The sequence below is a fragment of the Lepisosteus oculatus genome, chromosome 4 (genome assembly GCF_040954835.1).
Source record: "Lepisosteus oculatus isolate fLepOcu1 chromosome 4, fLepOcu1.hap2, whole genome shotgun sequence".
In the NCBI taxonomy this organism is placed as follows: Eukaryota; Metazoa; Chordata; class Actinopteri; order Semionotiformes; family Lepisosteidae; genus Lepisosteus; species Lepisosteus oculatus.
Window position 1 is genome coordinate 58,593,675 of NC_090699.1, and position 18,221 is coordinate 58,611,895.

General features: G+C 35.1%; 1 protein-coding gene across 11 annotated transcripts in view; it reads right to left on the reverse strand.

Annotated features, from left to right (window-relative positions):
- The window catches only part of dock3 (dedicator of cytokinesis 3), a 253,825-nt gene that overhangs the window by 99,845 nt on the left and 135,759 nt on the right, over positions 1 to 18,221 (reverse strand). For all 11 annotated transcript variants that reach the window (XM_069189418.1, XM_069189422.1, XM_069189417.1 and 8 more), the window contains exon 6: positions 5,933 to 6,081. In XM_069189418.1, coding sequence (XP_069045519.1) covers positions 5,933 to 6,081 — 149 coding nt within the window. The remainder of the gene's footprint in view (positions 1 to 5,932; positions 6,082 to 18,221) is intronic.

Here is an 18,221-nt window from a genome sequence, read left to right on the forward strand (position 1 = left end):
AATTTTACAGTAAGTTTCCATACAATAAAAATTAAAGTAATGCAAGCAAATGCGAACAGCTGTGATTAGTATAGAATGTACAGGGACTTGGCACAGAGAACTAAAAGGGCAAATAGAAGTTGGCAGATGTTCAGCTGTTCTTCTTTTGTCAGTGGAAACAGGTGCATGTTGTCTAGTTATAAGGTTCTGTGCCTTGTATGCTAGTGCTGTATGTCACAAAACAGTACACACACATAATCTTTTAACAAACTGGACAGTTCCTTTGAATTAATCTGTTTTCAGCTACTATTTCAACAGTATCCAAAAGAATCACGACTTTGGTTACTACAGACACTGCATTTATTTAGCAGCAATTAAACAACCAGCACATTAACATAGGGTGGGTCAAGGCAAATTAATTCATGTAATGATGAAAAGTGCTAATGAGAACTAAATTACCAGAAACATGAAAAAACAAATGAATTTAATCAAACAAAATAACACCCACAGGTATGTTTGGACATTTGTGTGTCCTGGTGTGGGTTAATTCACTTGTGTTAAAACCAAACTACAGAATTAGAGATGCCAATTGGATATGCACATTGACACAAACATTCCAAGAAATGCAACGTCAACAAGCAGGTTCAACTTGAAAGAATATCCATGTATCAAGCTGTGCCAGCATCTAATGCGTGGTTTAATATTACTCCAGTTTGTACAGTAGGTAAGTCATACATACAGTAGTTTGCAGTGTAACATCAGAAAAAAGGCAGAAAAGGGTAATTTGTGGGCAGCATGTGCAGGATTCTTTTGCAAGGTATTTATGTCCCACAGCCGGCAGAGGAATCCTACTCCGTTGGGCTCCTGAGCAAGGCCCTTAACACCAACTGCTCCAGGGGCGCTGTACAATGGCAGACCCTGTGCTCTGACCCCAGGCTCTCTCCCTGTCTGTGTGTCTGTGTGTCTCATGGAGAGCAAGCTGGGGTATGTGAAAAGATAATTCCTAATGCAAGAAATTGTAAAGGGTTAATAAAGTAATGTTATATTATTATACTCATCTTTAGCTTTTCATATTACCCCAAATTTAAGGGGATTTATATATATTGAGTCAATACCTGTATATATAACACCAGTTTCACATCAAAGAAACAGCATACAGCAGTTCAATGCAATTAATACAGTTTTTATAAATATAATCTTAAGTAGTCAAAAGCATGCAACGAGCTAAAGGATTATCACAAACTAAAGTCTTACATCCCAGTCTTTTAGGTACAGTAACAACACAAATAAAAACTCTCGTCCAAAGCAGCATGTGTCCAAAACACTCCAAACCACTTGAATTGCATACGTCATCCCTCTCAGCTGCACCTGTGGAAGCTGTGGAAAAGTTAAATTAGCCAAGAGGCGCACTAGCTATATGTAACCAACACACCTTCAGCCAATCATTCCTGCACATCAGCAGTACGGCTAGTTAAAAAAATGGCCCCTTGTGGTCATTCTGGGGAACACTTACTCTGAGTTAAATATGGAGATCGGGTTACTGCTACTGTACATTACATCTCAGAGTTTATTTCTAATAGTGTTAAGAGTGTTCATAATTCCAAATGTTTCTGATTTTATGTGGAGCTTTCCTTTTCCAAAGTGAAGGATCTTACCTACATTTAAAATATACCCTTTATTAAGTTACAGCTTTTTTTGAAAATATTACCATTTGCCTACAGTATACCTAAACCTCTGTGAAGAATACACCAGTAATTCCCTGGATTGTCAAAGAATCCACCTAACTTGTGAGGTGAGGTGATGAAGGGAGCAGTGAATCTATGCTTCTGGGACATTACACACTGACCGGAAAGCAACTCACTACTCCCATAACTGCTCCTTGAGTTATAACCTTTTTAAGTTAACATTTCTGGGTTTTCTTCTGGGCTTACAATTGCCGAAGGCATTCATTCATTATCACATTCTGAGATTCATTCAGCTAAGTATCTGCATGCCTCTGCTTCTCATGCTAAATGGGTACAATGGGAAATATTTAGCTTTTGGATCATTATAAAGTTTGTTGCAGACGACACTCAAGCTATTTTTAGTTTTAGGTAAAACAGCAGAGGATATGAACAAAAATCTCGTTATGCACAGGCATTTATGGTACTTAAAAACAGTTTCAGTGTTAATTTGAAAATTTCAGAGTGATTTAAAAATGGTGTTACCAGCTCTGTGTAATATAAATGGTACTCTTAAAACACAGGAGACAAATTACTTTTAAATGCTTCCTTTATTTCAAGGGGCCATTGGGTGTCCCTTAGAATCGATTAGAAACTTTAAGCTATAAGGAAATGGATGTGTCAGCAATCAGTCTGCATTGATTTAACCATTCCAAGACAAAGAACAATTACTGTTCTCCCTCTAGACTAAAACGCAGGGATTTTAACTGTTATTCAAAATGAGGGAGTACAACCGAAACAGAACTAACGAATCTTTAAGATATTGTTCTCTTCATCCAGCTTCTAATTGAATACATTTTAGATCCTGGGTTGGTATTCAATATTTGGATGAAATGCATCATATGTGAAATGGCCACTGTTGGAATCTTTGTACAAAAACAAGTATTTATTAAGACAGGCCTGCAATATTGTAACATTTTTTATATGTTAAGTGTTAAGTTAAACACTGTTACAGTACTATTGCTGTTGTTACTATTATTGATTATGGTAACAAGGTGTGATTACTAAGACAGCATCACTCTGAAAAGACTCTATCTGAGGAATAACAGAGTCCAGAATTTAAATATTTATGAACATTGTTTGTTTTGTATGTTGAACTGACTGAACTGGGTTTGTCTCAGTGTGACACAGACTCCTACTGCTCTGGGAGTCTAAGATGGCCTCTTTAGTTGAATACATCGGTAGCTTTTTCCAAATTCATAGCTGAAATACTCATTTTTGCTGTCTCTTCCTTTTCTGATATTTGGGAGGAGGCCGAAGGTTATCCATCCAGATGCAACACATCTTCGAAAAGTTTTTTAATATATATATTTAGTTCTCAGTTACATCTCCACACATCTGTTTGGCACAATGGACATTCGTACATTTTTTAAGGACCAAATACTGAGAAGATGAGGTCAGCGCAATGCTGGAAGGGTAACAGCACACTGTAAGGCTTCACATTTAATACATTTTAACCATACCCACAGTGAGCAATGCCAACCCAGACTAAATAAACATGTTCTGCTGGGTTTCTTCCTAGGAGTGCTCACATTAATTAGCATCTTTTCAAACACAGTACAATCTGACATCCAAGGCGTTGCTTTAATTGATTGGAAGATTTATTAGAAGTTATTTATTCTCCTACTGAGTGTCTAGAAATGTATTTTTATTTTTTTTAAACTAGTTACCTCCATGCTACTGTTACTGTACCTCACCTAGCAAATTAACTTTGTTGTCACTTCTTTTGTAAGAAGCTTTAGTGAACTAAATTGTCACACAATGAAAATATAACAATTCAAATTAATGTAGTAATAAAAAGCTCACTGGTAAATGTTTTTTGCCTTGTGTGGAAGATTCTCTGTAGTGATAAAGTGGTGCACCCACATGGGTGATGCATAGTAGCCATTATGAACCAGCAGGCACACAATACAGCACCGTAGATTACATTAGACAGATTAGGCAGTGCAATGAAATGAAATCCTAAGAGAACCAGCAGCTGACAGATGTTTCTATTGCCTTAATTCTTCATAATCCTGCTTGATGGTGTTCAACTGGAAATAATTTACACAGAACTCAACTCCTCCAAGATATATCTTGATCTAAGAAGTACAAAGATTTCATGAATTATGAATTTACCATATCCTTGTGTAGAGATACCACTCCCTAATAAACAGACACAAACAGACCTGCACATAAAAAGTAACTAATCAGCATTGCTCAGCTGGCTGTTGTAAAGTGAAACACCACTATGACTATAATTTTAAATACACAACAGATTAAGCATTTTTAATGTACACACTATAGGTTTTTTGTCTTTGACATCCCATGAGACTTCAAACACTTTAAGTAATATCTTCCATCTAATAAATCATGGAACTCCCAGAATTCCAAAAGGACACATCAGTCTGATGATAGAAATTCTGGCAGCTCTCAAAGCAGTCAAGAAAACCTTATTGCTACTAATTTGAAGACATATTCGCTGTATAGTGGTTTGTTCATTGGGAGTCAGGAAAACACAAAACAGACTTGACTAATTACCTAGGGAGAAGATTAAATAGGGAAATTGAGCAGCAATTATGCTCCTGACCTGAGGAAAGCTGGGTGTCTATACCTCCTACAAATTTTGATAAAGTGAAGTCTGTGCTGACAGTTAATCCAATACCTAATAACTCTTACTAATAACTGGAGCTGCTGTGCAATGTCTTTTATTTCCCCAGACACAAGCATCCTATTTTGTTGTCTCATCTTCTTTATTTATAAGGAGATCTATACGATTAAAGCATCAGCAGTGAATACATAGTATGAGCAGGAATTACAAGGCAGTGCTACCTCCACAGAAATGATCAGATCAACTCACAGAATGGACTGCGTCAAGTTCAGCAATGGGCAAACAGATAAGAAGCCTGCACTGCTTCTGTAGTTAGACTTTTTATGTATATTGATATGAAATCAAAACACTGACTGAAACAGTTTATAATTGTCAAAATATGCAGATATCTGAATGTCTAATTTTAGTACTGCACTGGTTCCTGGAAAAAACGGAAACCAAGCTGTTTCTAGGTAGCTGTGAAATGAAATTTTATTTCAAGAAAGTGATAAAATGTTGTTTTAAGGCAAACAAAACAGATGATCCTCATCCAATGCCAATATTGTTCTTTTCTTAACTGCTACAAATATGGAGTTTTTTGAGAGTCATAAGCAGGCTTGCAATTACAGAAATCATGCTAATGAGAGAATAAGATAAACCTGAGATTATTATGAGTTTCTAAAATATCTGTGAAAAACTGTTGACATTAGAACAATTACAAGATAGTCTTTAAAAGATTTAAAAAATCTCGGGGGCAATAACAGAAAAAGCACATTAAGCTTTTTAAGAGTCTCATCTTCACTGCAGCCCTCTGCGACTCTCCTGATGACTCATCCTCTGAATAAAGCGGTGACAACTAAAACAGTGAAAACAGGAAGTCATATGCTGTGTGTGTCAGTGCAGTTTGCCAAAACTGCCTCACTGATGCATTCTAATCTCTGAGCTATGGGTCTAGATGCCTTAGCTTTACCTAATGAATTTGTACTGCCCAATCCAGAAGCAACAGAACAGCACCGTACAGGACAACTCTAACAGTACTAAAGATACTAAAGGCAAGTATATAATTGCAAGCCATTCAAGAGTGAAAAAACAAAAAAGCGTGAAAAGGTTACTTCTACAATTAGAGAGAGAGAGGAAGATTATAGATCTGGAGTAGTAGATTATATCTTTGAGCATCAAAGTCTGTTATTTTTGCTTATATAGATAAATGTCTGTCTATGGTTCTGTAGTAAAATGAATCTTGTTAAAATAACGTTGATCAGTGTTGTAGGAACCAAAAACAGATAATTTTGAAACTGTGAGAAGAGCATCTAGTAGAACAAATACTGTAGGTAAGAGAAAATTAAAATTGTGTGTTCAAATAATATTACCCTGAGTAATGTAATGTAAAACTGAAACAAATATATACTTGCAGTATGGCTCCTGCTAAGAAAAGCAAAATCTGGGGCTTCCACTAATCTGCATGTTCATAATTTGAGAATACTGATAACAGACATGTTGATTGCCTCTGATTTAAATAGCCTTCACCCTTCATGTAAGGCTATTCTTCTTTAACAAGCGACATCAGCTGACATAGCTGACATTACTGACAGAGTGCGCAGGCCTCTCTATCCTGCCATTTTCCCACCGGTGAGCAACAACAAAGTGGCGTACAGACACTCACTCATTGCCCCAGTCCAGCCGCACAGTGATATGCCTCTTCACGTCTCGAATCTGATCCTGGGTCAGGTGACCCGAGAGCAGCTGCCTGCGGAGGTCAATCAGCTCATTCATCACGTGGCGCAGCTTGTAGAAAAGGTCCACCTTGTGCTTCTGTATTGAAAGGAAAGAAACAAAACAATATTGTGTAGCTCAGCAGCAAACCCCTTACTGTATGTGCTATATAGCCTTTTCATAGTGCATAATAATTATCATCCATTTCTGACTTTCTGAATTTGTATTCTGTCCTTTATGGAAGATGCAGTTTAGGTAAATAAATCAGTTCAATACAGCCATAGATAATGAAGTCCTGTTTCACATTTATTATTTATGTAACTACTATAACTTTGCAATAACAAGGTTAATAATATACAATAATATTTTCATGTCACTACTGCTAAAATGATGGAATATTAGTTATGTATTTGGTATCCACTTATTTCTATCCTAAAAATTATGTACATTGTAGTAATAGAAAGTAATGAAAAAGCCCAAAGCAATGGGGCTTCCCTGTCATGCATTAACTCTATTAACTCTGTCAATCAAGTGTCTGAATGCCACTCCATTTCATGAGGGAAAAAGAAGTGAAACAAAGCATGGAATTTTAAAAGCCTTCCACATCACCACCTACAAATTATGTACAAATAAGATAGTTTGTGTCTTAAAATTCAATCTATTCTGTCCAAAAACATGTAACATACCGTATTTAAGACAAGAGTATTCTTAACTGATTAAGAACTTAATGTTTAAATAGATTACAAACTTACATTACTACTTTCATTTATCAGTGAACAAACCAAATATATAATATGCAGGCCAACATATACTTAATGTGCAAAAACCAAGGCAAACAACAACAGCAAACAAGATATTATAGAATGTAAAGAGTTTTTTTTATCTGTCAAGTCATAAAAAGGTACAGTAACATACTGTACAAGGAGAGGTTATTTGCCTCTTTTCTGCTAAGTTTAAGCCACACAACATTTACATTCATTTCAACTTAGTTTATTCTGTCCATTTTGTGTGTCAGTGAAAATAAAAACATATCTCTGCATACAAAGAAATAAAACAAAATCTAATTTTATGCAGACAGCTGCAAAATATTTGATTTGTCAAGGATAAAATAGCTGTGTAGGGCAATTCTGTGTTCAGTGAAGATGTCCAGGCTATTGTAAGAGTACTGTCTAAAGTGGTAAATCCAGTTTCCAAAAGATGTTGAAACAATGCCATTGAAGCACAGAAGTAAAGAAGTGTCCAGAATCAAGCTTTATAAACTTTGAGAAACTGTTGGTAAACACATCTAAATGCATCTGATGTGGAATTAAACTATGTTATCCCTTACCCAAAGCCTGGACGTCTGTATAGCTGTTATAGAACTGATGTAGTACTTGGGTGACTGAAATGACCCTTGGTCTCCAAGATCATAAAAGGCAGATAATGTCTCTCTCTAGTCTGAAACCATAGTTTCATGGTTAAAGAAAATGATCAAATAGCAAACTGTATATCAAGACAGTCACCTTCTTTCATTGATTGAAGTAATGGTAGTTTTCAAATTTCATCTTAAAAATCTCCTTTTAAATTTTTCAATTGATGTTGGTGTTCGTAATGAGTGATGCAGTCAACTGCTGTCTATATGAACAAATACCCCCACTTCAGGATAGCAATATACTGTATAGTAGCGTCACCTTTTTATCAGTATTACCTGGAATCATATTTCAAAGTAGTCTGCCAAAATGGAAAGATGGAATAACAGCATCATTGCCTATTAATGATGTTTAACATTTTTATAATGTTCTTTTGAATAGCGTGCAAACGAAGATGATAATTTGTCTATATGAACATAAAGCACATTTATTAATGACTGATAGCTAAAACAAATACAACAGCATTTTACTGATATACTTTGTGACTGTTATAGTAGGTCTGTATGAAGTACTGTACAAGAAAAGATTATACTGTATACAGTATATGTTTTCTACTGTATTATACATAACATTCAGGAGGAGAATGAAACCAAGATAGAATATTTAGAAAAAAAAACTAATTTTAATGAACAATATTGTCAATACCCCAGATTAATTAGGAAATAGAAACCAAACAGGTTTATATATTTTCTCATATTCTATTGTTCTAACTCCTTTTTGGTTGTGGAGCATTCTTCCTTTGTTTCAGGCATCAGTTTGCAATGCCAAAGCATATGAAAATGCATTATAACAAATGTGCATTTCAGGCTATTGCGTTTATTTAATTTAATAAAAGCGACTTCTCTTTGTGCTTTGCTAAGAAGTCACCCCCTTCCCTGAAAAGAGCTTTAGTGAGTTTAAAAAAGACCATCCCAATAAATCAGAGGTAAAACATCTTTGATGGGATTCAGAATTCAATTTGGGCATGTTTTTAGGCTGATTTCTAGACGTTTGACTGCATATTTGTCACATTATACATCTAACAATATCTGGAGACTTGCAGAAATGGTGAAGGAAATGTTAGACGTTAATAGTTTGAGGCCCTGCAGACCTTCTGAAACAGAATTAACAAGCCCATTAAAAATGTTATGATGGATCCAAAGTAGTGTGTGTAGTATTATGCATCATTTAAAAAACCTCCACACAAGGATGATCAGGGCTTTTATCAAGATAACTCCCTAAAGGACCTGATATTCGTGTAGCTTAATTTCAATAATTTACAAAAAAAAATCTTCCTTTCTGTATTTTAATTATGGGGGGTAATTATAAAATTTAAGATTCATAGAATCATAGATCTGTGCAGGCTCAATCTGACCATAGGGAAAATGTATTTGTTCTGAATATAAAACTGCAGGGAATAAATCATGTTAATATTGGGTATGGTGACCTACATGATGAAATTTCGCAGCGGCTTTGGTTAATTTTCATTAAAAAATATTTAGCTTTCTGCTGGATGCTCACATTATCAGAAATTTTAATAAAAGTCTGACTAATTGTCCCTGAATAAAACTCAGTTTGTAATTGACACAATCATTTAACACATACTGTAACAAGCCTCTTTCAATAAAGCTTCACAGTGTATGTGAACAGACACATCTTATCCATGTATATTAAAGACCATATTCATCAACCACAATAAGGTGCATCTTAAGGAATAAAAATAAAAGAAAATAAGACAATGGGTTCTTTATTATTTTCCTGAATATGTAAAATGTGAAAAGATAAGATAAGATAATATGCATACAGTATGTTGTTTGCTGAACCACTCAAACCTTATGCCATTACATAAAACATGAACTACTGTATGGTGTTATGAAAAATGGTATGAGCTGAGATACTTCTTATGAAAGCTGCCTTTCAGCACAAGTGTTTTCTTCTCATCATGGAGGCATTCCTAGATAACAAAATAAAATCCGAAGGACACCAATACCAAAACATTTTAGCACAAGGCAAAATTTATTTGCTTTGTCAGAGGAAGAAAGATAAAGATTAAGCACAAAAACGGCATTGGCTCTACTTCATCTTTCCTGTTCAGGCTTCTGGTCATGTTTTCAGCCTGTGAAAGCTTACAATATTTAGAATTTCCAAATTACAGCAAAAATAGATTTTTTATTAGATGTTAATAATAGACATTATGTTATTTACTGCCATAAAGGGATTTATTTTTAATATGTCCCATGTTTTATGACTAATCAATTTCATGGCACATTACATTTTCATATTTTTAGAAAACTCAAAATCAGAATCTTACTAATAAAATCGTGTTTTGCAGTATTTTGTCTACTTCAAAAAACAATATAGCCAGTCTTCAACCTGCATGGTGTCTATTTCACAACTTATTTTCAATTGCACATTATTATAAATTACTCTTATGTTAAGAGATGTGCTGATTATTGACATGCTCCCTAAGATAAGGCACATACTCCTATGCCAATATTTTCATAGCAGACATAGCAGGGCAGTTACTGATTTTTGCAATTTATCCATCTTATTTCTATTTACAAGTGTATATACTAGAGAGAAACATTTGGTATTCACAGACGGGGGACTAACATGCAATTTTTCACACACAGTTACAGGTGACTATGGGGTAAAAAGGGTATTTAGATTGATACTAAGACAATTAGTTCTTGATCATGAAAAGGACCAATAGAGGTAACCATTCAATTCAATTCAATTCAATTCAACTTTATTGTCATTAAACTTACACAGGTGCATAGTATAATGAAAAGTGTTTCTCATTAGTCACTCAGGTGCAGTATATAAATAGGACAGAAGATAAGACAGTAGACAGTAACACAATAGCAATAACAGTAACATGTAATAACATAACATAAATAACATGTAATCAAGTAATCAAAACTGTGCAAAATTCCGCAAACAGAGAAAATATAACAGTACAAAAACAGTGCAAGGTAATTCTTGGAACAGTGCAAAAATAGTATGATTAATAGTATGGTGGTACCATACAGTACTACCTACAATTATATACTCTGACCCGCCTTACTGCTTAACTCTCCACAGCTGTCATCTTTCATTGTGTTATAGTGCTTATTCTGACTAATGGCCTACGTAACTGGTACGTTTGAAGGACTCAGAAAATAATAGTCAAATATTGTAAGTTGAATTGTTTTTGTAAAAGATATTTCCATTGTTTTGAATTTCATTTTAAGCCACATTACACTTCACCTAGCAATTTATACAATAGTTCACCTGCCTCCAGACAAAAATGAATAAGAATTACAAGCATGTGCAATGTAACAGTACCATTGTGTTAATGATACTTGAAAACAAGCATATACTGCACAGTGCTGTTCAAGTATGCATGTGTTCCAGAAATGGACAAGGAATCATGTCCAATGCCCTGAAATCTATTTCAGTCTGTTGGGTATCCATCATGGATTTTCCTCTCTGCTCACCGCACAAAAACTCAAATACATCCTGAGAACAGTCTGCTGATTCATTTTCACTATTGTCACTGAAGAAATAAACTGTGGGTGTCAGAAAGAACACGGTGTGAGTCATAAACAAAGGAATTAAGGTTCTAGGATTTCTGATAATAAAACACTGCAGATGCTGAAAGCATAAACGTTTGTAACTGAAAGGTACGGTATACAACAATTGAAGATTAAGATTGTATCAGGGTGCCTACTGGAAACGGCAAAGAAAAACAGTGTATTGAAGTACAAAAAATGCAGGATTACCCCCTTTAATTGTGAAAAACCATAGTTTTCCACAATTTAAACAAATCAATAATTCAAAATCGGCTGTCCATGGTTTCAACATCTTCTATCATGCTTTACTATACTGAACCATGAGGAAATCATAGTTTAATATTGTTACCTGATTTCAGAAACCTTCGTCATACTATGGTATTCCAATGATTCTGCCCATGGCCCAGTTTAGTAAATTTTTGGTAAAACCATGCTAACAAAGTCAAATCCGGGGAAGCAATGAGGACCCCCTGGTATTACTGCAGCTTTTCAGAAACAACCCTACTGGAGGATATTCACAAGATTTATTCTTTTCTTTTTCAATTAATGAACCATACATTTTAAGCTGTGTTCTTATTGTACGTAACACTACTTCAAATCAGTCATTAGCACTTCTAAATAAATCCCTGGTAATTGCAGTCCCTTTGAAAAAGAAATTAAAAAGGCCATTGTTTTCTGCGTGTTCCCATAGCTTGAAATTGAACTCAGAACTTCTCCCTCAAGTAACCAGAGCTCTTACAGAAAAGGATGAGAGCATTTCTGCAGGCTGTATAGCAGGGCCTGAGGGCCACACATCATCCACAGGCCATGCTTTGGGCAATTTAGATATTATCCTTTTACTGTTTCCTGAGGCTGCCTGGAATTGCACCCAATATTCGCTAATGTTATCACATAGTTATACTTATTAAATATACAGTTTATGTGGAAGATTTTCACCAAGGCCAAGGAGTATCCTTGCATGAATGTTAATTATGAACACAGTCAAAAATTAAATGAAATGTCAAATCATAAATCAAACATTAAACACCTTTTGACTGGAAATTACTTGCTAACAGCAACTTTGTACACTGCCAAATCTTTAGAAACTGATGTCTGTCATTCTTCATCCACTTAGATATTCATTTGATGAGGGCAGCTTTGTGTCGTTACATACTGGACAGTATTTATTTCTGAGAACTCTGTATATTTTAAATGAGTCAATTCAGGCAAGTCACTGGTAGTCAGCATTGTTTGTCCTCTGATTTTCTTAAGAGGCTTAATATCCATATCGACAAGGTCAGAATGTATGAATTTGTTTTGGGACAACAGAGCATGAATGAAGAGTTAATTAAATTATACAGTAAGTAAGACAAGACTAATGCAAAATAAAGTAACAGGAAGTCTTATAAACAGTTAAAATCACTTTCTGCTTTTTCCAATTTCCAAGAATGACAAGAGGATAGTTAGCTTTCTGGCAGAGTGCCTGAGTATTTAAGACACTTTTTAAAATTAAAACAGAGAAGCTTTCTGTAATAATTCAGATACAGACCCCCTGAGTTAAACTTCGCATTTCAAGGAATTTAGCCTACTTTTACTGAGTGGGCAGAGAGATTGCATTCAGCTACCTATAATGCACTGCTACAGTTCATGGACCCTGGTATACAGTAATTATTTAAATAAAAAATTGCTTCAGGAATCCTCCTCTTTGTAATTATCTATTTCAGATACTTGGTTAAATGATGTTGGTAGAATATTAAAAACAAAAAATTTAAGTGATTAAATGTGCTTCATTCACATTGTGATGAACAATGTTGCCTTACAGGAGGTAAGGATGCACAGTTTTGAAATTGAAATAGGTTTACTTTGAAAGATTTCTCACTATCATATTTTAATGTGTAACTTGTGTGAACTAACAACAAACCTTGCAATGACGTCTATGAAACTATGTGGCCTATCAGAATCCACTCAGAAATTCTGGAAATAATACAGTACTACTATATATAGTCGGGCATCTGTCACTGTCAAACACTTGCAGAATATTTTTCTTTCAGTCCAAGTTTACCAAGAAGTTTTGCAGCATGGAAGTTTTATTCTTATGACTAAGAAACACAACATCTAAAAACAGAATTTCATCTAGCCATAGGTTCAGTATTTATGTTTGTGAAGGCTGTTACAGAATATTAAAGAAGCCACAAAATGCTGAATTACATAATGCACAGAGAAATTGAAACAACACAACACAACAAGTTCATTAGATTCCAATTCCTACAGCAGGGGTGCAGTGTGGGCTAGGAGGAAATGAACTATGTGTCAACGGATTGTACAATAAATATCAGTGCAGTTTCATTTTTGGAGAGGCAACAACAAGCAGGACCACTATGTTCAAAGACAGAAGTGGTGTTCATAGGCCCTATAATTATGCAAGACTGTGAGCAAAGCCTTCCTCATACACACAGCTGAACAGCTCCCCAGAACCATGAATCATGTGACTTTAGGCCTTTCCTTGCCAGAGTTGTACAAAATAAATACATAAGACAAAAGATGGCAATAAGCAAGCTTAAAACAAATTTAAGTTTAATCTCAGCAATAAAGACGGTGCCATTTCTTTTCTTGATAAATATTTTATTTGATATTGTATTATAAAAGGTGCAAAGGAAGGACATTTAAGCCATTTTCCTAACATTTTCCTAAAATCATGTGGATGTAATGAACTGGAGCCGAGTAATCCTAGTTACGAGCACCATTTTATATAATCTATCTTATATTTAGTTATCCTATTTACTAGCACAATAAAGCATCTCATTTTTTAATCATCACAAAAAATGGATATGATTTATCAGATTTGGTCAAGATGTTTGCTGTCATTTAATTTTAGGATTTATTATCTTGCATATAAAAAACACAAATGATTGTCCTCAGTAATTAGTCATGTTTGCTTGACCCAGTGCAGGCATCAAACTGAAATACATTTTTTGAAGTTTTGTATGTAACTAGTGAAGAAAGGTTGTTAATATACTGTACACTGTGACCTTCCTAACACACCACATGGAGGCAGTCTGACGTTACATTGAAGAGAAGAGATTTCACCACCTACAATTCTCTTGGGCTTTCCTGAGATCTCCTGTCTACTCCACACCCACCACAGAAACGGTTGTTCTTGAGATGTGATCTTTAAAATTGGAGTTGGTAGCGCAACAGATGAAAAAGCAGCCAACACCTCTGAAGCTGGTTCTTCTGAAACACAGCCAGCCAGGGATTATGTGTAGTGGTTACCAAAGGGCACTACCCCAGATGAAAGGCCCCTCTGAGCAGGCAGAGATGCCAGACAAAGACATCCTTACCTCTGAAATGGGCTTTCAACTGGAGGCAGAAGTAGGGTGTCTCTTTTCGGTTATGCAGGCAGATGTAATAAGATGTAAGATGTAATAACATATTCAGACCTACTGTATATAGTGATGCATATAATATACAGCAATTGTAATTCCTATATACTGTACTCATCTAGTACTGTACAGTATGTACTGTAAGCACAAGCCAGACTTTATGAAAGTGATTTACAAGGAAATACTATTTGTGATTAGAAATACAAGGGGTTTCACAAATTCCAATGAATTGCCTGAGAAATGAATTAGCAGTATACTGCACATCAAGTGTTCATAAAAAAGGATCTGGCTAGTTTAGTAAACCATGCACTACACAGAAGACTTTTGAACTGAAACTCTTCTGCACTTCCTAAATAATTAGTTTTTTGCTGAACTTTTATACTTTTTCCTACACTGTACTATTAAAATTATCCAAAATAATGAACAAAGAAATTTTACTACCATAACAATGCTCAACTCCAAGCAAAGTGGTCCTTAGTTTAAGTATTGGGCATCTATTCAAAAACACTCTTCTTGATAATGTATAACACTTAGTGATAAGATACAACTGCATTTGAATCTCCTCCAGCTTGTGCTTGTTGCTGTATTATACAGTATGTGTAACCTTTTAAGCCTTGTTAAGGTTACTTATTTGAATATATCCTGATGACATCCTGGCAAAGCCTTGTGTGTGCTGAAATGTAGATGTGTTCTAATAAACATTATTTTGGAGTACAGAATCTTTGAGTTAAATGCCAAGGACAGGGAAGTGTGATTCTATTAACAGAAGATAAATTTCACCTCTGTTGGTCTTATACTGGTTATTAGTTTGACACTTACACAATCTTGGGTTTTAAGTGTTTCCAGGAAGTGCAAAAGCAATACATATGTCCAGTGTCCAGTGATTGAGGCTGCCACACTGGGAATCCAGATGAATATTTTATGAAGGGACAAAGTGGCTCCTGGGTGCAAACCTCATCCCTATATAATTAATTGCTATGGCAGAGCCAGGTGACATTTGTCCCTTCAGGTGATAGTGGCTGTAATAACAGTGAGCACAGATCAGATAAGAGATGTAGGTCAAGTTTGTAGCTTTTGTTTCAGGACAGAATTTCTGAGGTCCTTTAAATGAAGAATCAGGCACAACATCTGAAAGGTAAAGAGTGCACTTTTATTTACAGTGTAAGGTTGGTCAGTCACTCAGTCACTTTCTTCCCTCTAGCGCAGTTTGCTCAGACAGCAGATGTTGACTGAATCTGGAAGCCTCAGTTTCCTAGTAAAAACTAGGACTTAAAAAAAATGTCACCCAACCAATTATCTTATACCAATTGGTCAGGTGATTGAGGATGGCATGTCATTCCCCACAGCTTCCTGGGAATGTAGTTTAAACAGGAACTTTCAAATTGTCTGAATTACCTTTCTCTCACACTCCCCATGATACTGTACATAATAAACATTGTTCATTGTTGTTTGCATCAATTCTGGCATATCACACAAGAATTTCCAATATCAATTTGTTTGGTGTCCACTCTGTTTAAAGATTAAAAACATAATAAACTAACAATAAACTAAACAGTCCACAGACTTCTTTTGCAACCAAACCTTTTTAAAACAAACATCTGCAATTCTGAACAACTCACAGCAATTTATTGAGGAACAATTGTAATATCTGTGAAATCTTAGAAACAAGTATGGACCACATAAAAAGAACTGTCCAAAGACATAGTTACAATATTATGTAATACCTATTACATATTTATTACTTATAGTGTATAACTCAACATTTTGACTGGACTTTCAAGCTCCAAGCTTATTCCATTTTTTTCTTTTTGTAACTTTCAAACTATAATGCATGTCATGAAATACAGGACTACAAGCACTTTAATACAATTTGTATGCAGGCTATATTCAGTTCTCTTGTAGTAATGAAGCTTAGCTTTTGAAAAAAATGGAAGAAACTCAGAATAAATGTCAAAAGGGGAAACATGAGTCAGTTTAGCACATCCCGTCAGGAATGGTTGTGACTTCTTAAAATCTGGGAACCAGGACACTGAAAGCTTTGACAGCCCCTCTCACAAATGAGAATACACAGCAGGCGGCATGCTGTATTAGCTGCTGAACAGATGTTAAAGCAACATGGCAAAACACTGTGCCTCTACTCTGGAGCCAAGCTACCCTGTATAGTACTCTCAGTCAAATGGAGGTCAGAAAAAATGATTTCGAACAAAAACTTTCAAAATCCAAGGATAGCAGGCTTTCATTAATGCACAGAGTGGTGATGGGTTTTAGATTGCAGAACTCCAAGATCTGTGCAGTTTGAGTGGAATAGCCTGCAGCAATAAGGTGATTTGTTGAGTTAATGTGAATATGTGGCAACATTGATATGCAAGATCACATCATAAACTGTAAAGAAATCAAAAGCCTTGACTAACAATAAAAATAGTATTTAATTGATTAAATCTTAAATATTAAAAAATTGCCAAATTCTTCCAGAACAAGATAAATAATTGTTCTGAATGATAAGAAAAAATGCCATAACACAACATTTTTCATTCTACTTGAATTTCCTTCTCTTTCAATTGTCGGATAGTGTATGAATTTCCTTAATAAGGGAGGAAAATACTGTATATGTATATATATATCTCTAAGAGGTCTCAGAGTATAATGAGTCTGTTACAGTGACATTATTCCCAGGGTTGTGAAGTGTATGAATGGTTCCTGTGAGGGGTTTGGCCCCTTGCCACTGCAAGTTTGATGCTCTTTTTCAATTGTGTCTGACAGTTCCAACCTAACATCCAGCAGCTTGGTAAACAAACTTACTTAAATAAGCACAAAGATGTATTGAGAAACATACCAAACAGAAAAAAAGAGAAATTACCACAGACTTGTTTCTTGACCAGGAAGACCTGTATTTCAAGGATCTGAGCTTATGTTCTTCAAAAATCTTTCAAATAAACGTGACAAAGTATATTCCTATCATTTTATAATTTCATTTCATTTTTAATTTTAATTCAATAAAAATCATTATTTACACATTTACTCAGTGAAATCTCATGCAGCCATTCCACCTGTACAAATGATACAAGGGAAAGGCATTAGGCGCTACAAATCTTAACGCCATTTCCAGCAAAATGTACTGCGTCAATACCAGGCTACACAAAGAGCAAGGTCATGCTCCCTATTCTGATTAAAATTATTACAATAGATTGAAGAATCTTTTCTTTGCAGTTACCACCTGATACATTATCATAGGTAAAAGCTGATGAAGCGCATCCACATTCCAGAGATATTTAACAACACGCCAAAAAACGTCTGCTTTTAAAGCAGGTAACAAAATTTTAGGGCTCTGTAAAAGCTAAATGTCTGTATGCCACTCTTAAATCAGAGTAACAACTCACAAAGGAACTGTGAGTTTCAGTAAAATCAAAATGAACTAAGAGCTTGATGTTCAAAATGAACACAAATAATCTTTACACGCAAAATAAATGTAACGGGTTGATCTGATAATTACATCTGATGCAACACATTAAATTACAACAGAATCACAAGAAAATCAGAACAGCACAGAGTGATTTCTACAGGAACATGAAACCTGCAAAATTAGAAAAACCTGTTGATTATGTATCATTTTCAATTTTTTTAAATTCAAATAAAAAAATATTTTCCTTTTTCTCTTATATTTCTACAGGACAATGTAATTAATGGGGGTCTGGAGGTACTGTATGGCACTGGAATATATAATTTAAATGGGATCTCTATAAATAGCTTAAGGCTAAGCAGACACCTTAATAGATATCAAGGCGCTTTCACAGAATTGTTTACCAGTGGGATTTCAGTAGACAGGCTGGATTTGTAATGGAGACTTATACTGATGTAATAGACTTTGTTTTAAAGAGTACATTGGTCTCAGGAGAGACAAGGAATTCTACAGAGAGAAGTGCTATACAGTACTTTCT